General features: G+C 32.7%; 3 protein-coding genes across 12 annotated transcripts in view; 1 reads left to right on the forward strand and 2 right to left on the reverse strand.

The window, feature by feature from the left end:
- LOC108740742 (protein cycle) overlaps positions 1–12,107 on the forward strand; it is a 59,159-nt gene extending 47,052 nt beyond the window's left edge. For 7 of the 10 annotated variants that reach the window (XM_025976223.1, XM_025976225.1, XM_025976221.1 and 4 more), the window contains 10 exons: positions 3,086–3,323; positions 3,805–3,897; positions 3,960–4,077; positions 7,188–7,349; positions 7,622–7,868; positions 8,725–8,982; positions 9,046–9,116; positions 9,806–9,972; positions 10,042–10,174; positions 10,981–12,107. In XM_025976223.1, coding sequence (XP_025832008.1) covers positions 3,086–3,323; positions 3,805–3,897; positions 3,960–4,077; positions 7,188–7,349; positions 7,622–7,868; positions 8,725–8,982; positions 9,046–9,116; positions 9,806–9,972; positions 10,042–10,174; positions 10,981–11,171 — 1,678 coding nt within the window. In that variant the 3' untranslated portion in view covers positions 11,172–12,107. Of the gene's footprint in view, positions 1–3,085; positions 3,324–3,804; positions 3,898–3,959; positions 4,078–7,187; positions 7,350–7,621; positions 7,869–8,724; positions 8,987–9,045; positions 9,117–9,805; positions 9,973–10,041; positions 10,175–10,980 lie in introns of those variants that run through there. The other 3 variants (XM_025976219.1, XM_025976220.1, XM_025976227.1) reach the window with 3 other exon arrangements.
- A 452-nt stretch (positions 12,108–12,559) lies between these two features.
- On the reverse strand, positions 12,560–15,688 carry LOC108740723 (glutamic acid-rich protein). Its single transcript, XM_018475163.2, has 3 exons — positions 15,410–15,688; positions 15,040–15,357; positions 12,560–14,980 (listed from the first exon to the last, which is right to left on the reverse strand). The coding sequence occupies exons 1-3, from the start codon at positions 15,613–15,615 to the stop codon at positions 12,604–12,606; spliced, it is 2,901 nt and encodes a 966-aa protein (XP_018330665.2). The 5' UTR covers positions 15,616–15,688; the 3' UTR covers positions 12,560–12,603.
- A 1,871-nt stretch (positions 15,689–17,559) lies between these two features.
- Positions 17,560–24,183, reverse strand: LOC108740743 (tryptophan 5-hydroxylase 1). The gene is made up of 8 exons (XM_018475192.1): positions 24,003–24,183; positions 22,780–23,104; positions 21,955–22,120; positions 21,844–21,894; positions 20,448–20,729; positions 20,213–20,339; positions 19,921–20,150; positions 17,560–17,878 (listed from the first exon to the last, which is right to left on the reverse strand). Exons 1-8 carry the CDS (start codon positions 24,102–24,104, stop codon positions 17,605–17,607), a joined length of 1,557 nt encoding a protein of 518 aa, XP_018330694.1. The 5' UTR covers positions 24,105–24,183; the 3' UTR covers positions 17,560–17,604.

Consider the following 24,183-nt stretch of genomic DNA (forward strand, 5'->3'; position numbering starts at 1 on the left):
AATACTTTTTATATAATCAAATTGATCCAGCAGTATCTCAAGATATGAGTAAGATACGTAACAAAATACAATTAAAATATTGGAGCAGCAAAAAACATCAGACGAAGATAACAGACTATACGCAATGTATGAATAATAATGTTCGTGTGCAAAATGTGTACTATATTGGTAAATGCAGATTATTATAATTTATCAGTTAAATTTAACGACCACTCTTTATAACGCCGAAAAATGTTCAGTCCCTTAAGTGTCGTTATATAGAGTTTACACTGTATGTATTTTGCATGTTTGGCAAGGTCATCTTCAAGACCTGCACCAAGCAGATGCAGTTTCATCATTGCGTTTCAAAACAACACTGCAGAATTATCTGCACTTCTTGTTTTGTTTGTAACATGTGCTGCACAACGCGATAACAATCGCAAGCACGATTTAATAATGAATATCAAGTGCTGCAGCAAATGGCAAAACTATTACATAACACTGCATTTCAAACCTTTGCGTCGTGATCTAATAAAGCTAACGACTTACACGTACACATGGACTTAAACACATGTAAGTGGACATACGAGTATAATGACGAAAAAGTCAGTAACCTTCTAATCAAACAGAAACACGCGGCTTATTTATTGTAAAGTGGTAAAACATATATAGACAGGCGATTGGAAGGCGTGAGTGCAATTAAATGCATAATAATAATAATAATATGCATACATGACATTTCACTTTGTCCTAGAGAAGGTAACTTTTACGCAGCAAGCCGGCAGCGCGACATCGAGGCAATGACGCTGACGGTTACTATAACACGCTATTTACCTTGAACTCCACCTAAGGCTTCCTAGTTACGTCAGATCGCGTTGCAAATCCAATTGTATTATCTCATTATTATTATGTATTCCAATAATTTCCTTAAATAAAGAATCGACCCGAAAGGATTCCAGAGCGTGGATTATGCGATATCTTCACACTTTTACATGTATTATTTAAACGAGCAGAGTGATAGAGCGATTTCAAATTCAGTGGTTTCTAATTATACCACCGAATCGGCCAAATAAATAATGCTTTCTGACAATAATTAATTAAATGTAAACAATGGTCAAAGAACTGGCCTGAAGATTGAATGCTGAAGTCAACTTACTTACGTAAACTCTCGTCCAATGACTCGAGAAAGTTGACCTAAGAAGAGAATTCATCGGAGATTTCGAATTTTAGAAGTCCTTTTTAATAAAATCCCAAACAAGGCCAAAATACGTTTAGCAGGTTTGAACAGCAATTTGGACTTTAGAGTTGGACGTTCGGGAGTATGCAAAATTTACAATACAAATATGTACCTACACCAATTTCTGATTAGAACATGAGCTATCTATGATTATCATCATAAGGTCAGGGGCGGCCTTTGGGGGTGGCGAACAGGGCAACCGCCCGGGGCCTCGCTCTTGCAGGGGCCTCGCGCACTCGTGCAACAATCTAATTAGAAAATATTAGGTAGTAATAGTACATAGGTACTACTAATGTTTATTTGAATTTCTTAATAGTCTTAAAAGAAGTCGCAAATTTGCTATCATTGTCTCTCATCATTTTTTTTTTATTTTCGATAAACAATTTTAAAACTGCAAACTTATTCATGAATCACTTTTTGCATTTTTCAAGTATCATCATTAAAATTAATTCCACAAAGAGGAGGGCCTCGCAAAAATTTACCCGCCCGGAACCTTCCAATGACTAAGGCCGTCTCTGCATAAGGTTGTCAGTCCTAAGACTGGTTGGACACGCACTTCCACTTTTTCCTATCCTGAGCTAATCTTTGCATTAGACTAGAACATCCCACATCCTTCTTAACTCCTATTTCTGCTTCTAATTAGAGACGTATTAGCAGGCCTTCATGTCTAAGGTGTCCTGCTAACCTATCTCGCGTATTTCTTGTTGATTTCCATATCACCCTTTGTTCTCTCACTCTTCTCAATACCTATCCCCTTATTTTTAAACTTTTCTATCACACCACATTAAAAAACAATGAATAAAATAGTAAATAAGTGATATAGTAAATACTTTAGTTAAAAAGTATATAATTTCCAGTCTATAAATGTAGGACGCGATTATGGAAAACAGCAGTCAATCTACAGGAAAAACACAAAGTACTGTAAATTTTTGTTAAATTCTATGTCAAATATATTTCGCGGTCAATAGCAAATATAGGTATAACGGGTTTCTTTATAGTTTCACATTTGCATACCGGTATATTACATAATAAGGATAATGTGACTGAATTCGTTTATTAAAAAACTAGATTTACTAAATGAAATATGTAAAATAAATCATAACTTTTGAAAGACTAAAAAAACAGTGCGAAAGCATGTTAGTCACTGTTACGGAATGTTATATCCGTATTAATTCTAGAAATGAATGCAAAAATATATGAAAGTTTATATTTTCGCTTACAACAATACAATATAAAGATAGGAGACGAAAAATTAGAAGAAGTAACCGATTTTAGGTATCTAGGAAGTCAGATAAGTCAAGACGGAAGGAGTAGTAGGGATATATTCAATAAAAAGAAGTCACTTCTATGCTCGCGAATGGTTAATTTAGAAATTCGAAAAAGATTATGTTTGCAGCGCGGCGCTGTACGGGTGCGAAACATGGACGGTGGGCGTGACGGAAATGAAAAGGTTAGAAGCGTTCGAAATGTGGTGTTACCGGCGAATGATGAGGATACCGTGGATAGAGAAGGTTAGAAATGAAGAGATAATAGAAAGAATAGGAGAACAGAGGACTCTATGGAAGTCAATTAGAAATAGGCGAGATAGGTTGGGCACCTTCTCAGGCATGAAGGTCTAGTCGGAGACATATTAAAGGTAGAAACGGAAGTTAGGAGGGGTAGAGCTAGACCTAGATTAGATTACGGTTCGCAAATAGCTAAGGATATGGGTTGTTCTAGTTTTAGGAAAATGCGAAGATTAGCTCAGGATAGGAAAGAGTGGAGGTGCGTGTCCAACCAGTCTTAGGACTGACGATCTTATGATGATGAATGAAAACTTTTTTGAAAAACAGGGATTAAAAATTATCTATTTATTTCCTTTTCCTTCAGACAGAATCACAGTGAAATTGAAAAACGACGCAGAGACAAGATGAATACGTATATTACTGAACTGTCTTCGATGGTTCCAATGTGTCACGCAATGTCTCGAAAGCTCGATAAATTGACGGTTTTAAGAATGGCAGTTCAACATTTAAAGTCAATACGGGGAGCTGTCCACTCCTACACGGAAGGACATTACAAACCATCGTTCCTATCGGACCAAGAACTTAAACATTTAATTTTGCAGGTACTTTCATCGTTGATAAAAACAAAAACACTTTACACATAAGGATATCTAATTGATCTACCGATAAATGATTTTAAATAATAAAATAATAAATTATCTACTAAAAGGGCAAATCGGGAATATACTTTTATTATTCTAAATCGTTTGTCTTTTGGAGGAATACAAGCATTATGAGCGTCATATTTTCACATCAGAGTCGTTTTGACGTGAAATTTAACGGATAATAAATTTCTGAAATCATTATTGTGTGATTTAGAATATTACAATTCGTGTCCTTACATACTTTCTTTTAACTAGAAGGGTCAAAAATTCCTTGTGTATTATTAGGTTGCTATAAATATCCGTCTTACTATCTGACTGGGTTGAAAATATTTTCTTCCTTTTTGATGTTTTTCATTTGTCGGTAAATCAACTCTAGAGTCGTGAAATTATTCATAAAAAATTCTTCTTCCCCCAACTAGGTATTTTATACATATTTTAGGTAGCGGATGGTTTTCTATTTGTTGTAGGCTGTGATAGAGGAAGAATCCTCTACGTATCTAAGTCAGTGTCAAAAGTGTTAAATTATTCTCAGGTAAGTCAACTAATCGCAGCTGAAATTGTAGTTTTGAATTTTTGTATTTAACGTTATTTTAGGGGGATCTTTTAGGTCAAAGCTGGTTCGATATACTTCATCCGAAGGACGTGGCCAAAGTCAAGGAACAGTTGTCCTCATCCGACTTGAATCCAAGAGAAAGACTGATAGATGCCAAAAGTAATTTTATATTGATACAAGGTCTGTTCAAAAAGTATCGCGATTTTGTTTTTTCAAAAATTATTTATTTGTTCATGAATATCTATTTTGTTCCCTTCAAAGTAATCCACACCAAATATTATCCACTTGTGTCAACGTTTTCTCAAATCCTCCAAGCACTTCAAAAAATTATTCTTTGTGATCCTGTTCAGCTCCTCCTTCAATTTCGGGAAGAAGAAAAACCATAGGGAGCCAGATCTGGGGAATACGGTGGCTGCGGAATTATATTTTTGGTCAAAAAAATGACTGAAATTGTCGGTATAAATGAGAGACATGAGTACCGACATAACGCCACGACAAAAATCGAAAATCGAATATTGAAATTGTCGGTATAAATGAGAGACATGAGTACCGACATAACGCCACGACAAAAATCGAAAATCGAATATTGAAATTGTCGGTATAAATGAGAGACATGAGTACCGACATAACGCCACGACAAAAATCGAAAATCGAATATTGAAATTGTCGGTATAAATGAGAGACATGAGTACCGACATAACGCCACGACAAAAATCGAAAATCGAATATTGAAATTGTCGGTATAAATGAGAGACATGAGTACCGACATAACGCCACGACAAAAATCGAAAATCGAATATTGAAATTGTCGGTATAAATGAGAGACATGAGTACCGACATAACGCCACGACAAAAATCGAAAATCGAATATTGAAATTGTCGGTATAAATGAGAGACATGAGTACCGACATAACGCCACGACAAAAATCGAAAATCGAATATTGAAATTGTCGGTATAAATGAGAGACATGAGTACCGACATAACGCCACGACAAAAATCGAAAATCGAATATTGAAATTGTCGGTATAAATGAGAGACATGAGTACCGACATAACGCCACGACAAAAATCGAAAATCGAATATTGAAATTGTCGGTATAAATGAGAGACATGAGTACCGACATAACGCCACGACAAAAATCGAAAATCGAATATTGAAATTGTCGGTATAAATGAGAGACATGAGTACCGACATAACGCCACGACAAAAATCGAAAATCGAATATTGAAATTGTCGGTATAAATGAGAGACATGAGTACCGACATAACGCCACGACAAAAATCGAAAATCGAATATTGAAATTGTCGGTATAAATGAGAGACATGAGTACCGACATAACGCCACGACAAAAATCGAAAATCGAATATTGAAATTGTCGGTATAAATGAGAGACATGAGTACCGACATAACGCCACGACAAAAATCGAAAATCGAATATTGAAATTGTCGGTATAAATGAGAGACATGAGTACCGACATAACGCCACGACAAAAATCGAAAATCGAATATTGAAATTGTCGGTATAAATGAGAGACATGAGTACCGACATAACGCCACGACAAAAATCGAAAATCGAATATTGAAATTGTCGGTATAAATGAGAGACATGAGTACCGACATAACGCCACGACAAAAATCGAAAATCGAATATTGAAATTGTCGGTATAAATGAGAGACATGAGTACCGACATAACGCGACGACAAAAATCGAAAATCGAATATAGGTAACCCGCGGAAATTCAAAATTCGCGATACTTTTTGAACAGACCTCATATAAGTACAGTACACGCGCCTTTAGGTGGCACAAAAGTAATAAAAATTAAACGTTCGATATAGTCAAATGGGCTAGTGAAAATACGTAATACTAGAAATGCAACTGCTAGCCAGTAAGCACTTTTTACTAGAGGATGACTTACATTCACCTTAAACAAAAAATTACAAAGAATATTATTGCTCAAAAGCAAACACCTTCTACAAGGATGCCTTTAGGTTTATTGCATTTGTACCACAGTAAAGTGCGACAACAGTACTTTCGATTCGATAAAAACAGTTATTATTGTAGAATTTGAGTTAGATATTTTTAAACAAACTAAATTTTGAAAGGCTAGTAGAATAGTCGTATTACAAATGTCTTTTTTTGTGAATAAATGAGTTCAGATTTACCCACACATTCTATGATAAGGTGTGGTGTTTGAACCGCAGATGTATTATGGTATTACTTACGTAGGTACTAACATATTATAAAGTTAGAAAAAAATAGAAAAAAAAAACGAAGTAATTTATTTGCTCTCAATACCGAGAGGAATTAGAAATGACATTCCCACACCTTATTTATAACTGTTAAATGTTATAAGTTGTCAACTATTTCGTACTTAATGTTAATTGTTTAATATTGTAAAATTGCCACTAATTATTACTAAAGATTTCTTGACATATTAGCAAAAAATGGAGTGAAAATTATTATTCTTTGCTAAAATCTCATTCATGTACATCAAAATAATTATTCATGTAAGAATTATTCCGAAGGGCAAAAGAATGCATTTTGTTGAAAAATGATTTTCCATCAACATAACCAGACATTTAGACAATCTATATACTATCCAGTTAGTTTACTAACTAACTAGAAGTTACAGTTCATTTCAATTTGTTAGAATTGTGACCTTGAAGAAATCTGCGTGAAGATAGAAAGAATACACACCAGGCGTGAGCAAAACAGAAATAGTTGGAACAAGCTTGAACGAGCAGAGCTCTCGATGGGCGGTCTTAAAAGATTGGCTAGAACTGTACAATACTAGACGAAAATGTTTAGCAATTTCTGAAAACAAAAACGTATATAAATTAACAATAGAAAACAAAGCAAAAGTTTTATAGATGTGTAGAACGTTAAGTTAACTCACTTGTTATTATTTTTGGCTAAATATGCTTTTAAATAAAGCATATTCGTAAATTTTAACGAGGCAGTTTAAATAATTTTGCAAATGGTACTGTACACTTTTGTCTAGTTCTCGCTCGATGATCCGTGTGGAAATGAGCTCCGCAGACAAATATGATTGAATTTGAAACTATGCTACGGCGCATCCTAATGAAGGGAAGGGGCATATCTCTAACTTCTTGAAACGAACAGTAACATATTAACTGTAATATATACACATGTATATGCATTAGTATCAATGCGTATTGGGATTTTACGAAACCATTATATTTGGTGCTCAATTATTAGTTTACTATAATAATGTATTATGATTTAACTATTAATTTTCTTTCCTAGCTATGCTACCCTTAAAGACCGATGTTCCTCCTGGAGTTACGCGATTGTGTCCCGGTGCCCGCAGATCGTTTTTTTGTCGAATGAAATGTAAAACTTCAATTCAAGTCAAGGAAGAAGCTGACACAACAACCGGATGCCATCGAAGAAAAAAACAAAATTCGGGTACTTTTTCTAATTTTTTTATAATTAAACAAACTGTTAACGTATCTTAAAATAATATTATACATATACATTTAAGAATCACTCCTAACCGTTATTAATTTATACGTAGATATGTAAAAAAATCAAATAGAGTTTGGCGAAATTCGTTTAAAGATCCAAAGCGCGATTAGATACCCAAGACGTCATCTTCAATGAGACATTGTTTAAATGAATTATATACGTAGTTTTTCGTTTTTTCTGGTTTTATTTAAATCTTTGTACGTTTCTTATAGATAAACGTTATAACGTGATACAATGCACGGGTTATTTGAAATCATGGGCACCGGCGAAGATTGGTTTGGAGGAAAACGAAGCTGAGGGTGACGATACGTGTAATCTTTCTTGTTTAGTAGCCGTTGGCAGGGTGCTGCCACACATATCTTTGGTGGCGGCAAATGCCCACGGTAGACCGAAAACCGTACCAATTCAATTCATTTCACGACATACTATGGACGGAAAATTCCTCTTCGTTGACCAAAGGTATGAATAAGCTTTACAATTAACCGACTATTATTATTTAAATCAAAGAAAATAAAGCAAAAGATAAGTTTTTAAAACGATCAAAGGACAAAAAAGGGAAAATCTGAATCACAATCTCAAGTTTTCGACAAGTCGAGATTATAAAAAAAATGCTCATTATCATAAGGTCGTCAGACTGGTTAGACATGCACCTCCACTCTTTCCTATCCTGAGCTAACCTTTTTAGTCATTTCCCTAAAACTAAAACATCCTACATCCTTAACTATTTGCGAACAGTAATCTAATCTAGGTCTACCTCTACCCCTCCTAACTTCCGTTTCTACCTCTAATATGTCTCTGACTAGGCCTTCATGTCTGAGAAGGTGTCCTACCAACCTATCTCGTCTATTTTTTATTAATTTCCGTAGAGTCAACTGTTCTTCTATTTTTTCTAATACCTCTTCATTTCTGGACTTCTCTATCCACGGTATCCTCATTTTTCGCCTGTAACATTTCCAGCGCTTCTAACTTTTTCTTTTCCGCCACGCTCACCGTCCATGTTTCACACCCGTACAGCACCGCACTCCAAACATACGCCTTTAACAATCTTTTTGGAATTTCTAAATTAATCGTTCGCGAGCATAGAAGCGACTTCTTTTTATTGAAGGCGACTCGACCCTGCGCTATCCTCTACTTTATTTCCTTACTACTCCTTCCGTCTTGAATTATCTGACTTCCTATTTATCTAAGTCAATCACTTCTTCTAATTTTTCGTCTCCTATCTTTACATTCGCTATTTCCCTACTTTTTCTTCCTTTCCATACCAATATTTTTATTTTACTTTTGCACATTTGTAACAAAGAATACGTGCTTGTAGAGCAACATTGGTTTTGGGTTTTCTTCCCCAAGAATTGCTTGGAACGAGTATGTATGAGTATTACCACCACGAAGATATTCACGCTTTAGCCGAGTGCCACAAGTGTGCCCTACAGAACAGCGATCGAATAACAACAAACATTTATAGGTTTAGGACGAAAGACGGGGGGTTTGTAAGACTACAAAGCGAATGGAAATCGTTTAAGAATCCATGGACCAAAGAAACCGAGTACCTTATAGCTAAGAATAATTTAATATTGTAAGTGTCTTTTGTGCTATTATTCTGATTATTCATTAGCGTTAGTTTTTCTTTTCTTTTCAGGACTGATTTGGATACTGTGGAAAGTTCTGCTGAACCAACCGATAAAGTACAAGACTACGACTTTTTCCAAAGTAAGTACGACAGCACTTATTTTTACTATACAGAAGTGGCTATGTATCTATTTAGATAACTAATTAACACTGAATTATATCAAATTGAATAAGAAATAAAATGTACTTAAACTAAATTGAGTACCGACATAACGCCACGACAAAAATCGAAAATCGAATATTGAAATTGTCGGTATAAATGAGAGACATGAGTACCGACATAACGCCACGACAAAAATCGAAAATCGAATATTGAAATTGTCGGTATAAATGAGAGACATGAGTACCGACATNCCAAAGTAAGTACGACAGCACTTATTTTTACTATACAGAAGTGGCTATGTATCTATTTAGATAACTAATTAACACTGAATTATATCAAATTGAATAAGAAATAAAATGTACTTAAACTAAATTTTCCCGGAACTTCCACCATACTTAACTGAACACGAAGTTAAGTAACTTCTACAAAAAGAAAAACAATTCTTCTCCCTTTGATACAATCATGATCTTCTGGATTTCCCCCAGGATTTAATTTAAGCTATATCTAATTTCTTAATTTTGAGACAAGTGCGGATTTTTTGGACTTCCTATTTTGCTAAATGACTAACCAATCCAACTTCCTGTCTGTTATTGAGAATAATGTCTCCCATTGCATGTGAAAATTAACTTGATTTACCCCAATTCCAGTAAATTTCATATTTTAACAGCAGGTAACGGTCGTGAAATTCAAAGAATTATCAACACTCACGTGGAAGTAAGTAAAATAGGAAGGCAAATCGCGGATCAAGTGATAGACTCACAAAGACGACAGGGTGAATCATCGTCCGATAGCAGTCCCGATCCTGAATCATCTCTTAGTCTATCTAATACAAATGTAAGATTTTAATAATTATCCCCTACATTTTAAAACTGACGAGTTTATTTTCAAATATTTTAATTATAGTCCAATATCTCCACGAATTTTCTTAACGATCAACAAAGGCTAAACGATATCATTCCCGAATTCGCTAGAAACACGTCCTCGTTTAGCAACGTTAGGAACAACTTTCCTTTGTCCAATGTCTCAAACGACCCAGGTAAGAAACAATGTTATAAGGAATTTGTTTTTGGAATAAACACCGGCTGCATCAAGAAAAATATACGCGTTATTCATTAAGCAGGATTATAACAATTCAGCTTATCTGTTTCGTATTTAAAACTTAATAAGATCAGTCATTGACATTGTGCTGGTGTTCGTCATTCCCTTTTGTGACGGAAATATTAATTTGCCTAACATAATATTTTTGTCGTACTGTTATCTTTCTGAAAACCAAACTCAAATAATTATAATATCTCTTAAGTCAGAGCTCAAATCTATTGGGATAGAAAGTGAAAGATAAAGCTATTACAGCAGAACCTCTAATGCTCGAACATCAAGGGTGACGCCAAAAAATTGGACTTACAGAGTTTTCGACTTAGGGAGGATTTTGACTAGAATAAATTCCTTAAGTATATTCCTAAATTGTTTTCTAAGAAACAATGGTGTACTTACATTGTCGGCAAATCCTTAAAATCTATAACTTAGTTTTCTTCGAACTATAGACGTAATAAGTTTCAAATTATCGAATTGTAAAATATGTAAAACAATGCCACGTTCGAGATACAGAGGTCCAATTTAGGTTTCAGATTTGATTAAAATGAATTAATACAATTTTTGCAAATGCATTACAAAATTGCTTGATTTTTCTTTATAAAAAATATAACTGCAGGAATGTATCAGAATACAATTATTTATATTGTCAATTACTTATGCTGGATTTTTTTAAAATAATTTTTTAGGCAGTGAATACATCATAAATATATTCTCATGCACAGTTTTATGAAAACCGTTAATACTGTTAAGTTCTAGGGAGCGGTGCCGATGAAGAAATAATCGAAATGATGGAAGACGCGGTTAGGGAATCCCCGGGTAACGGACCACCGACTGACGGGAACGACGAGGCCGCAATGGCGGTTATAATGAGTTTATTAGAGGCGGATGCAGGACTTGGAGGTCCTGTAGACTTTTCTGGTCTACCATGGCCTTTACCCTAAAGGTGCTTAGTTACCAATAGTCTATTTTTGTTATTTAGATGTGTATGGAATTACGACATTGCATAATTAACATTCATGACAAATATTCAGTCAAATCGTGCCATATTTTCATACGAAAATGAATTTACTGTGACACTGTAATGATATTTTATTCTTAAAGGTAGTTAGAAAAAAAATAGGAAAGTATTTTTTATATAAAGTACTACAAAATTTCTAATGAAATTAATTATTTCCTACGTTTTCTCGGAAATTGTCCTTTTTTCCTAATATAATATAAACATATTAGAAAGACGCATTGATGTTTTAATGTTTCCAATCGTTTATATACAGGGTGGTTAGAATGTATAATGTATGTGCTTTACATGGCAAAGAATTCCAGTAATTTGATAAATAATAATAGTCAATATTATTAATGAAATGAGATTATTGTTACTGTTATTATACTGTGTGATATTAATTATAAAATCTTAATACTGAAGATGGATGTTGCTAAAAAAGTGTAATATGTTCTCTGTATACGTATTCCCATATAACACATATGTGTTTAGCTAGTACTAAATGTATACGTCTAATTGTTTTAATTATACATTGTACTAGCAAGTAGGATGGGAGCAGAAAAAAATACGTGATATGTACAAACTTTCTTTGCATTACTTCAAATAAATTAATAAAATTTAAATTTACTCTTCAATAATATGATACTGTTAACTAACGCAATTGCTTTTTCAGTAACGTTTAGAGAAATGCAAGAACAGTGTGTACATATAAGAAAAAAAAAATTAAATGGACTATGAATGTAATTTGTGAAAAATTTAATGTCTAATAATCCCAATGATCAATTCTCCATAACACTTTTGTTTTCTAGAAAATTGTTATTTTATATTACTTATGCCAAAAGGAAAACACCTATTTTAAAAGTACAAATAAATAAAAGAATTATTTTTAAAAAAGGTCGTATAGGTGCAATGTAGATTTAACTTAAATTTATTTATTTTTGTATTCCAGACATACGTTTTGTAAATAAATAAAAATTAACTGTTTTTTATTTTTCCTGAGTATATTTCAGATTTAAATGCAAATCTATCCATAAACAATCATAAACACATAAACGTCCAAATTTACGGTAGTTTTCTCAGTACTTATTGTAAAGGAAAGGGAATGAATTGTATTTGAAGGGGCTTGGCCATGGTGCAATACTTCTTTTTTATTGTTAGATAAAATAACTTGCACCAAAATCGAATACACACGAAACATACTCATTGCGAAATAATAAATAGAAAAAAAAAATAATTTTAATTGGGTATTTGTATAGGTAAGTACTAAATCTACAATAAATTAATTAAAAGAAATAAAAGACAATTTTTCCCCAAAAATTATTTATATATAAAACAACTGTTAAAATCGTATAAACGGTCATTTTAAATAAAGTTATCTAATTCTTTTCCTTTTTTTTCTTTTTAACTTTATGCTTTGATTCATCATCACCAAACCTGTGCTCCAAAATTAAATTCTGTAAAGATTTTTCTTTTTCTTTAGTATTCTTTCTATGCTGCCTTAATTGTTCTGTTTCTTCTCCAGAACTATCGTTTCCTTCTTTGTTTATATCTTTATGCAATAGTTTATTCATTGCCATTTGTTTTATTTCATCAATGTCAATATCATTTTTCTCCTTCTTTTTCTTTTTCTTTTTTGAACGACTACTTATTTCATCATCATTTAAGTTTCCTAAAATTTTCTGCAAAGTCTGAGATTTTAATTCGTTAATATCCAAGTCTTCTCTGTGTTTCTTTTTCTTTTTCTTCTGGGTTTTTATTTCAGATGGACCTGAAATTTTTGAAAGTGCTTGGGCTAGGGCTGTGTGCTTAATATCGTCAATTTCTGGTTCATTTAAATTGAATTTAAGTTCAGTGTTTTTATCATGTTTTTTTGCCTTTTTGACTTTTTTATTCTTCGATTCAACATTGATATTTACAGTTTCTACGGAATTATCTTCTTTGCTGCTAGATTCTTTTAATACATTTTCAATAGCTTTACTTTTCATGTCTTCAATTTGAATTATGGTACTTTCATCTAATTTTTGTAGCTTTTTGTGTTTACTTTTTTTGTTTATTTCTAAAGTATTTTCTATTACTCTACGCTTCAAATCCTCAATTAAATGAATGGTGCTATCATTTGATGTGATTGAATTTTCACTTCCTGTGTCTTTTGATTCCTTGTGTTTACTTTTCTTATCTAAGATTTTCACATTTTCTACAGGACTTTGTGAATCATGCATCAAGTCCTGTTTAGATTTTTTATGCTTTTTTGATTTAAGTGAATCCTTTGAAGCTCCTAAAGCTTTTTCACATAATCTTTGTTTTAAATCTTCGATTATATTGAATGTATCATCTTTTAGCTCATTTAAATCCTGATCAATATTATCTTTTTTAGTTTTTTTAGGTTTTTTATTTTTTTTAGAACACGTTGCGTCTTCTAGAGTACTTTTAAGGGTTTCTATTTTTGTGTTTTTCAACTCTTCGATTAAATCAAATGATGTATTATCTTCCGATTTGTCTAAATCACCTAAAGTGGTAGCAATTAACATGCTTGAATTATGTTTCTTTGATTTTTTAGGTTTTCTTATATTATCTAGATATTCTGTGTCATCCAAAGCACCTTCATGTGACTTAGGTCTTAAATCTTCAATTAAATTTAACATATTTTCATTTGATTTGTTAAAATATTTATCGAGACTATTATTTTTCGGTTTATGTTTGTTTTCTATAAAATCATTTTTATTGGAGTCATGATTCAACAGCACTTGTTTTAAGTCCCCATTGTCAATAACATCGAGGTTGTAACATTCCAAATCATCTTTTTTGTCATTTTTATGTTTCTTTTTTTTCTTTGGGTTTCTGGTGTCTTCAGAAGAAACATCAATATCTTTTGCTATGTTACTATGCTTATTTTTACTTGAATTTGCTAAGTGGTATTCCTTCAGTTTTAATTCTTGGTCAGGTCTATTAATGATAATATTTTGCAATATTTTAAATTTTGGAGATTTATCTTCTACAATGTGTTGTTTGCTCAACATTTCTTCAGTTTCAGGATCATCTTCCTTGTCAAACAAGAATGAATTTTTTTCACTGACTTCTAATGACTTGGAAGAATGATTATCATCATCCTCATTTAAGAATTTCTTTTTCTTATGCTTTTTATATTTTTTTTCTGGAGCAAATGCTAATAATTCTGGGTCTTCATTGATCATATCTTGATTCTCCTCCTTATATTCTTTAGACCTCTTTTTCTTTGATTTTTTAATACTGAACGTGATATTAGTATCATCATTATTGCTATAGTTATCTTTTTCGTTAAGCGTATTAGGAAGAAACTCTTCCCTGTTTTCACATTCAGATGATTTAGATTTCTTCTTCTTTTTCTTTTTTTGTAAAGGTAATTCAAGATTATTTTTCTCTTGAAGGTGATCATTGAGGTATGAATCTAACATCCTACAACTGTCATCATCCTCTGCAATTGTTTTCTTCTTTTTTGAAAGGTTTTCATAATTATCTCGATCTTCTTCAGGATGTTGATCCCGCTTTTGTTTCTTGTTTTTTTTCTGCTTCAATGTACTTTCAGCAATAGTTGTGACATTAATTAAATGCATTCCTGAGGTAGTTTCACTTTCTTCTTTATACACTTCATGTTTTGCATTTTTAGGTGATTTGTTCTTTTTAATGAACACTTCTGGTATATTTTCAGAAATTGATGTATCAAAATGATTTTCTTCACTTGTACTTATCCCACTATCAGTGTCAGAGATAATGGAGCTAAAATATTTTATGATTACAATGCAAAATAATGTGGATGTACCACTGTTACTACTCACATTAAATCTGCTTTTATGTACGGTAGTTTTGCTTCCAAATTGGTGTAACTAACTTGAACCAAGATATGTTGGTTTTTTCTCACCAAATTCCCATTTTGCTCCTTAGGAACTACGACATTGAATGCTTTATGAACCAAGCAACCTATATGATCATCACTGATTTGATTCACAAGCCCAACAAGCGTTTTCCCTTCACATGGTTTAAATAAATAAAACTCAGCATCTACTGTCACGTGAACCAAACAGTTATCATTATGTATGGCAGGAGTACTATCCAAGATTTTAACATTTTTATAACCCAACAAAATCCCATCTAAACTAAAATGCAATGTGAGATCCACAAAAATAACAGAATTTATGAAACACTTACTCCTTATTATATTTAGTTACATTTGAAGACAATATTTCACTAATAGAGCTGGAAATATTTGATAAATGAAAAGGCAACAAGGTTAAATGTAATCTTCGAGTCTCTTTTTCCACACATGAATGTTCTGTTTCTTCAAGCTTTTTTAATTCGGCAAATGTAAATGTTATTGCAGATTTACTATATCTTTTTATATTCAAAAATTGCATACTTTTATAAATACAGAGCACATATGTTGCTTTTTAAGGTTACTTTTTCAGGGAAAAATATTAGGTTAGGTAACGTTAGGTAATTACTTCTATGGTATTACATAGAGTTGAAAAAGGGCAATTGTGTATAGGTAACCACCCAACAGGTAGGATTTTCAGGAGTTGAGGAAAACTACACAAAAAAAATTGTAAATTTTCTGAAGAATATTTACAATGTACTGTTTCGATTTCTCAGTTTAATTTAAAAATGGGATTAATGAGAATTAGTCGAATTTTATGTATACGGTAGTCGTCTCTATTGCTATTAAGTTTTCGATTGATTTAGTTGTTGATAATTTAATAATGTAAGTAGTTACTATTTGTTATTCAAAGATGAAAATATATGCCTATAATGCTTTCTAAAAATCAACGGATATGGGTTTTCTTAAATAATATAATATTCTACTCACACTCCGGTACCATTTACCAAATTGGTACCTTAAGAATGGTTACTTTAGACCTTAAAATTATACTTAAACGTGAGGAATTTATTTTTGAGTCCTTTTTACGATAAATATATTAACAGCCGACGTTTTGCATATTTAACAAGTCAGAAATTATTTGTAAAGTTTTCGGCACGTCGATATAAACTCAACGCGTTACTAATTTAGTAGTAAGATTAAATAATCATGATTATTATTTTGGTAAGAAAATTAATTTCAATATCATGGAAACAATCCAATAGGTACCATAAAGGAATTATGTTGAGTATCAGTTGAGTTAATGTTTAAATTTTATATAAAAAGTACCTATACAGAGAATTAATGTTCACAAACAATAACTTATTTAAATATACAAACTTACTTCTTTGATACAATGTTTATCCACTTTGAAACTTCTAGAAAGTGACCAGGAATAGTATCCCCGTTCCGATAACGAAAAATAGTTTAAGTAAATCATGTCAAAAGCACTTAAAAAGGTACTTTTAAACGCGCACAGCTGCTCGAGAATGTAAATAAGGACAAGCCAAAAATGAACGACAAACTTGGCTATTTAAAAATTTCGTTTGTTTACATTTTGTTTGGACGTTTTTGAAATCAACCAAACATGAGTAAAACAATTGCCAACACTCATTATTACTTTACTATTGTAATTTATTAAAAGAATTGACTACGAAAATAAAGACAAATTTGTCATTCACTTAAAACCACGTTTTCTGTTTAATAAATTGATAGAACACTCAACAACACTTATCACGTTGTAGAACGGAATGCGAATGTGACTGTTTGTGGTTTTGCCCTGGCGTACACGGCTTACTGCAACTATCTCTTCTATTACTTTTTTGTTTAAGTAATGGTTTAGATACCAACTGTTACCAATAAAATGCACAAGTTCGTATTAGTACCATAATTGTGAGGGAAAATCAAAGGATTTTAAAATAGTAATTTTCCGATGTGTAAAATAAGAGACGTTTATCAGAAGATTGAGGAATCTTTTGGAAATCTAAACAAACATAGATATTTACAAATAATATTGTAAATAAACAACCATTATTTACAGTAAATGCCTACAGGTTTAAATTTCGGAAAATTATGCTTCCAATTAAATAATATTAAAGTTATTTTTTTGGGGGTTGTTTAGCTTTTGAAAATATATTTATTCAGCTTTGTTCTCTTCTATTACTGCTTATTTTAAGTACAAAAAAGCAATTTGGCGGTTTCCTTTAGAAAGTTAATTAATTTTTGCGTTTATAAATTTTGACTTCATGCAATTTAATTTTTTAAATATCGCATTCAGTTAAAGTTTAAATTGTGTTTTATCAAGAACAAATTGCCTCATTGTTATATTTATTTCGGCAATAAAACAGCATTAGGGTAATGCTTTCATATTTATTTAAAATTTGAAGTGTATCCACAATTATTTAACAATTTAGCCCTTTCTAATAAGGTAACATATGTATATCTATGATGAATGATTGTTTATATCCTATACAGAAATTTTGGTAATACTTTAATGAGAATTTAGATCGTTCTCGGGGGTGGTTTCGTCCTCTTTCTTTATTTCGAGATCAAGATCAGTATGTAAAAGCTTAGCAATTGAAGCAACATCAACTTTTGGGTTCCTTGCACTTATTTTCTTCAGAGCACTGTTAACAATACAAAGATCTCCCCGTAATTCCGAAGCCAATGCTGTAATTTTCTGGGCATTGCTCAAGACTTCGACACTCTGAGTATAAGGGTTGTATCTTATTCCAAATGGTCTTTGGATTTCTTCTGCGTATTTTCTACAAAACGAAAAGTTAAAATGCAATGACATTTCAATAAGTTCTTACCTCTGTTAGGTACTTTATCAGTTGATTAATAAAATAAAAAAGTTCAGCGAAGTATTAACTTATTAATTAATTAAAAAATTAAAAAGAAGACTCACCCCTAATTACCACAAAAACTTTTTNAAAATGGTAATGGTAATGGTAAATAGGGGCGAGTCTTCTTTTCAATTTTTAATTAATTATTATTTACCACAGTCTCCTTTTTCTATTTTTATTAACTTATTATTAAACATTTTTTATTTAACTCCATTAATGTTCTGTAAATCTTCGTCCTTCTCTTCAGCAAATATAATGGCGGAATTTAAATTAATTTTCAAATAAACCAATTCTTTAAATTAATAAAGAAGCAATTTATTGAGAGTTCCACCCCTTAAAAGATTGTCACAGTAAATTGTTGCATTACCCAGTGTCCAATGATGCATATGAGTAGCTGAGTAGGGATGGTAGATTTTAGAGTCACAGAAAAAGTTTAGTTTTTCATGAAATATTATTCCAAAAATTTATGAGAGGTCAATTATATTCAGGAATGCAGACGTTTTCACTGTCACGTTTCCACTAACAAGACTTAATAACTTTTTTGAGGAACCAATAATTCTTGTGTTACATCTATCCGAACTTAGATATAAGCATCCCTGTATGGCGTTTTGTATTCCTGACACAAATTATTCTGGACAAAGGAGCTCTCCTTGTTTAAAAGGCCATCTTTATGTCAATAATAACTTAATAACTCCTGGACTCCTCTTAGTGTCGAATTCTGGACATTTGGGGCGATTTTTTAAAAAAAAGAAAAGTAGTCAAACTTTTATAAGAATTGAATACTTAATTGGAATTCGGGGACACTTGGGGTGGCCCATAGGTCGGATATCCAACTCAAAGTGTATCGCTTGCATCAGGTTTTAATAGTTACGAATCTGGTTGAAGTATTGTAAAGAGCAAAATTTCGCACGTCCAAATTTGAAAATTCGTTAAGAAGGAACTGAAATTATGAGTCATTTTCAGTGTATTTGCATCAAACAATTTCAGATTGTCGTGAACCACTGTAACGATTGAAATTATGCGCGTCCAAAATCCAAAATTATTTAAAAAGGATCTAAAATTATGAATCATTTCCTTAGATTTCGCAAAAACGCATTTTCGTCAAAACACATGTCATATTACAACACCTTGCAGCGTTTTTATATCGAACAAATTTAAATTGAATTGAACCCAATGATAGTCTTCGGGCATCCGCCTGCAGCCTGCATACTTTTTTTGGGGTCCCTCTTCATGAAAAAATAAAAGTCAAACTACAGAATTGCAAACTACTCCGCAATTTTTTTCATGTTTTACAATGAATACGTAACTGGATCTCAAGGCCAGTTAGAGGGCCCCATGAATCGGAGACCCGACACAGTGCCTCCTTAGAGTTACCTTAGATCCACCTCTCAGTGTTCTAATGATAGATAAAAAGAAATGAACACAATAAATTCGCCAATAAAAAGTTACTTACATAAAACTTGTAATTCTTGTTTCATTTTACACTCTCATTTTAAGACTAATTCATTCATTTATTTTATTTTTCAATACCTACCTATCCTACCCATTTAAATTTGTAAAATTCTAACAAGAGTGATTAAGGTATATGGATACGAAGGTGGAAGCGGCAGTATAAAGTGATGTAGCTTTTACTTAAAATTTTACTTCGCTTTTAGCGCGAGTGCATGCCCATCCTTCCCTTTAGTGTTGGGTCACCCTCTTCACGGTTCATCTCTCCAACCTCCCTCTCTCACCTCTTTTTCTATCACCCCTTCCCTAAACTTCTCCCATCTTCTCCCGGTAGTCATAACCACCAGGTTGATCTACCACCTCGACGAGGGTTTTTAGTTGGTAGGCGCTCCCACCAGGAGTGAATCCAACACTAGCCCCCTTAGGGGGTGTCTTTAGAAGATTTCCCCTCCTCGAGGTTAAAATAAACAAAAAAAAGCTTAAAAGTTGTATAACTCCGGCACTGTCATTACCTCATCTTCTCTTTGGCTTCTTCAAACGAATCAGTGTACCAATAGCCATTTTGGAAAGAAGTGATGATACATTCCGCTTTGCATGTTACATCAGGATCAAATCTTTGTATCTTTTCTGGGCTGTTGATGGCATGCTTCAGTTCTGCAATTGAACTCAAAAGACCCGCTCCGTAAACTTTGATTTCTCCATTTTGTCTGCACATTCCGAACTCAACAGTGAAGAAGTAGAGCTAACGAAAAAGGAATTTTGAACAACTGCTGTTTTTGATTACAGTGTTTCATAGGCAAATACCGTAGCTAATTTGTCCACTTCTTCGTCATTGGCTCCTAAACACGCGAGACCGAGTTCCTGCGAAAATTGAGCGAAACTTGGATTGGCCAAAAGGGGCATGTGACCAAGCAATTCATGGCAACAATCTCTAAAATTGAAAAATTTAAAGAAAACATTTTGAGCTGTCTTTCTTAATTTGTGGTGCGGACTGCTGAATTCTAGAAAAAGAACGAGAAGCTAAAATGGACACACTTACGGCTCAGGGGTGTAGAAGGGATCAGACGAATGTCGAATGTACTGTGTGCAATGAAAAACTCGAAATGCGAGGCCCGACAAAAAGTCTCTTGGACTTAGATAACCTGCGACAGGTCTTAGCTGAAAGCCTGTCTTTCTTTTCAGAAATTTATTAATATCCTCCAGCTGAGGAATATTATCCTCTCTGTATCCGCAGTATTTTTCCAAAAGGGGCCAGTTCTCCAAATACTCCTTGCAGGCATGTTTCTCGTAAAGTTGTCGGAGCTCTTTATAAACAGCTGACCTATACCGAATAATGCGCTATTTTAAGGCTTGTGCTCAAAAAGCTGAGTACAGGGAAACTGTTGTATAAGAGGAAGACAAAATACAAAATAGGACAGTAGAGTTTTATCTTCTATTACTAAACTAAAACTTTAGAATGGTAAACAAAAGAATGATAGAAAGAGTTGGAAATGGTCACTCAAAAAAACGCTCCGGATATCAAGCAGAGGTAAGCAACTATGGCTAGGCGAGTGTTCAAAATATGGAATCAATCGATGATCCAGTGTAACTTCTGACCATCTGAATGACTGTAAGTCCCACCAAAACTTTTGATTGAGGGCAGATTTATATTAATGTAAGATCAATTTTGGTTTGAGGAATTTACGTACTAACATCTATGATGACCACTAGGGGACATCAACCATTTTGATAAATTTCATTTTGGAAACGAGTTGTTACAATACGTCTTCATTACTAGTGAGGGAGATTTAAAACGTATTTTATGGATATCAGTATGATAGATAGTCGAAAATTCTATTGCAAATCTACCGAGATTATTGAAATGCCTGAAAATGAAGATGACATTCCACAAAATCTGGAGAATCTGATTGAATGAGACATTTCAAATGATCCAGAAATATTATGAATACGAACATCGAAAAAATTCTTATAGTCAGGTTGTACATGATCATTCGATTATTTTATAAACTATAAATCAATTCAAATTTAGTGTTTTCTTTTCTAATATATGATTTTTATTATGTCATACAAATGCCTCCCACCTTCAAAAATATCTGTATTGAAAACCTTTTATTTTAATTCAGGGCGATTAGAAGCATAGGTTTTCATATAAATATTTTCAAAAAATTCAAAATTAAAATTTGTTGAAGTTAATTATTAGCAACAAAAATGGATACTTATGAAAATTCCTTTAGCCAAAACTGACTTTATAATAATATAAATCTTCAAAGTTTAATTAAAAAAAATATTAGTGGGACCGTGGTCATTTAGATGGTTAAAAATCACACTTCTATCATACAAGTAATGCTGTGGAATTAGATCATTTTCAAAACAATACAATGAAGATAATATAGACAACGAGAAGTTTTATTCAATGTTTCTTTGTACCTACTTACCATGTTTTTGTTTCTTCTTGTGTATACTGAACTTTTGGTATAGGTTGTCCACTGAAATAAAAAAATATCTAAATCTAATTAAGATCTTTAAACAATGCGAAAATGTGTTACTGTTTATAATTCATGGCAATTTGGTAAAATTGTTCTCTTCGTTTTCTATAAATCGGATCCTTAAATCCAGGATGATCTGCGTCAAGTTCTGAACCGTACATAAGCACATTTTGAGCTTTATCTAGTTCCGATATTTTTCTTGGGAACCAGGGCATTTCCTCAAAATCTGCAATCAAATAGAGATTTGTATCGAATAGGAATGCCAGGTTCCAAAATTCTATGAACCTCTAGGTTTTCCTGAATTTCAAAAACATTTTCGCACACAGTCGACTTTTTTAATGGAATTATTAAAATTGGCTTATAATTTCATTTCATTAATTTGTATTATTTGTTTGTGAAGTGGACGCGATCAACATCATTAGAGACAGTACAATTGTAGGGATAGATATCCAGGGGAAAAATTTTAGTATGCTTAGATTTGCAGATGATATAGCAGTATTAGCATCTAGCAAGGAAAATATAGGGATAACTTTAAATAAAATGGAAGCGGTTTTGACAAAATAATATTGTTTGAATATAAATAAAAGTAAAACAAAAATACTGGTATGCAAGGGAAGAAAAAGTAGGGAAAAAGCGAATGTAAAGATAGGAGACGAAAGATTAGAAGAAGTGGCTGATTTTAGGTATCTAGGAAGTCAGATAAGTCAGGACGGAAGGAGTAGTAGGGATATAAAGCAGAGGATAGCGTAGGGTCGAGTCGCTTTCAATAAAAAAAAGTCACTTTTATGCATCACGGTTAATTTAGAAATTCTAAAAAGGTCTTTAAAGGTGTATGAGGGTGCGGCGGAAAAGAAAAGGTTAGAAGCGTTCGAAATGTGGCGTTACCAAAGCTCGCTGTGGCAGAAAGAGGAGTCGGTGGTGGAAAATCACTTTCCTGACTACCACTTGGTCCAAACGTTCCTATCACCATGGTTGTTGCTTCCCTTTTTAGCAGGGCGTATAGTTGTTCCATACGTTTCGGTTCACATTCGACATCAACAAGAATATCGCTTAAAGTGTTACTCTGTTCTGACGGGCGCGACTCAATGTGATGTAAATTGATCCCGAGATCTTGAAAAGCTTGCAAAGCTTTTACTAAACTGCCCACTTGATTTCGAAGAGTAAATACAATGGATATTCGTTCTGGTTCTTGTTTTTCGTCGGCCTTCGACTGTAACACACAATTTAACAAATACTGGGATAGATACACTACCCAATTAAAAAAAAAAATAGTCATAGTAAATTAAAATCAATATTGAAATGCAAGCCTAGCATTAATTACCTACTATATACGAAACGTTACCTTTTTTATAAATAAATTATGACATAATAAAAGTATTACACGTATATGTATGAAAATGTGTTCGGCGCCTTCACCATTTTCGTCATTTACCTACTATATTCTTATAGATATAATTAAATATTACTTAAAATTAATTTAATTATATTCTAATGGCTAAACCACTGACAACATAACTTATGCTATAAAGATTTACTTTAGTGATTTGATAATGTTAATATATAAGATTATAAAAACTTGGCGATTTTAATGCAGAAATTGATCGTGTACATCAATAGATGCTAAAAGCTTTTTAACGTAAGACCCTTCCAATAACTTTTAGCTGTGTTTAAAACAAATGAGCAATAAATGTAAGGCCTTCTTAGATGTTCCAAAAATACAGTTTATTATGCGAACGTTTTAGGTTGTAATCACCATAAATTTCGTCATGTGTTTTTTAAAAGAGTTTACTTTAGTCGAATTGAAACGAAAATATATTTTGACAATTTAAAATAAGAACCTACAGGATAAAAATGTTCTGTGAAAAAGTACAGATACACGCTCAATATGAATTTAATTTTTAACAAAGGGTTTTAATAAAGGGTTAAAAGTTAAATGGTTTAAATTTTAGACATACATAAAATGCTGGAAGATCGTAAAAAAGATATTAAATGTAGAACGCTTAATGGATTTTCTATAAAAGTAAACCTTTAAGCTATAGCTTATAGCGTTTTGGTAGAAATGTAGCGAAAATTTTGTGAAAATTAAATAAGTAAAGAAAGTTTTCGACCTGAGCAGCAAAGTTGGTCATCGAAAAGTCCTCCTTGATGGTCCATTCACGTCCCGTGCGGTACAACCACAATCCGATCAACGATTTTCCCGAACCGCTCATGTTGAATTTTCACTATCAGAAGTAGAACGTTACTTTTTTCGCACAGGGTGTTCTACACCATCTCAGATGAATGAGGTGC

This window comes from Agrilus planipennis, unplaced genomic scaffold (assembly GCF_000699045.2).
Source record: "Agrilus planipennis isolate EAB-ADULT unplaced genomic scaffold, Apla_2.0 scaffold228, whole genome shotgun sequence".
Classification (NCBI taxonomy): domain Eukaryota; kingdom Metazoa; phylum Arthropoda; class Insecta; order Coleoptera; family Buprestidae; genus Agrilus; species Agrilus planipennis.

Coding starts and splice junctions, on each gene's coding strand:
- LOC108740723 (XM_018475163.2), bottom strand. CDS start 15,615: ATGCAATTTTTGAATATAAAAAGATATAGTAAATCTGCAATAACATTT. Junction 15,358..15,409: donor GTAACTAAATATAATAAGGA/GTAAGTGTTTCA, acceptor ATTGCATTTTAG/TTTAGATGGGATTTTGTTGG. Junction 14,981..15,039: donor TACATAAAAGCAGATTTAAT/GTGAGTAGTAAC, acceptor AAAATATTTTAG/CTCCATTATCTCTGACACTG.
- LOC108740743 (XM_018475192.1), bottom strand. CDS start 24,104: ATGAGCGGTTCGGGAAAATCGTTGATCGGATTGTGGTTGTACCGCACG. Junction 20,730..21,843: donor CAAGAAGAAACAAAAACATG/GTAAGTAGGTAC, acceptor TATTCGGTATAG/GTCAGCTGTTTATAAAGAGC. Junction 20,340..20,447: donor CCCTTCTACACCCCTGAGCC/GTAAGTGTGTCC, acceptor TTTCAATTTTAG/AGATTGTTGCCATGAATTGC.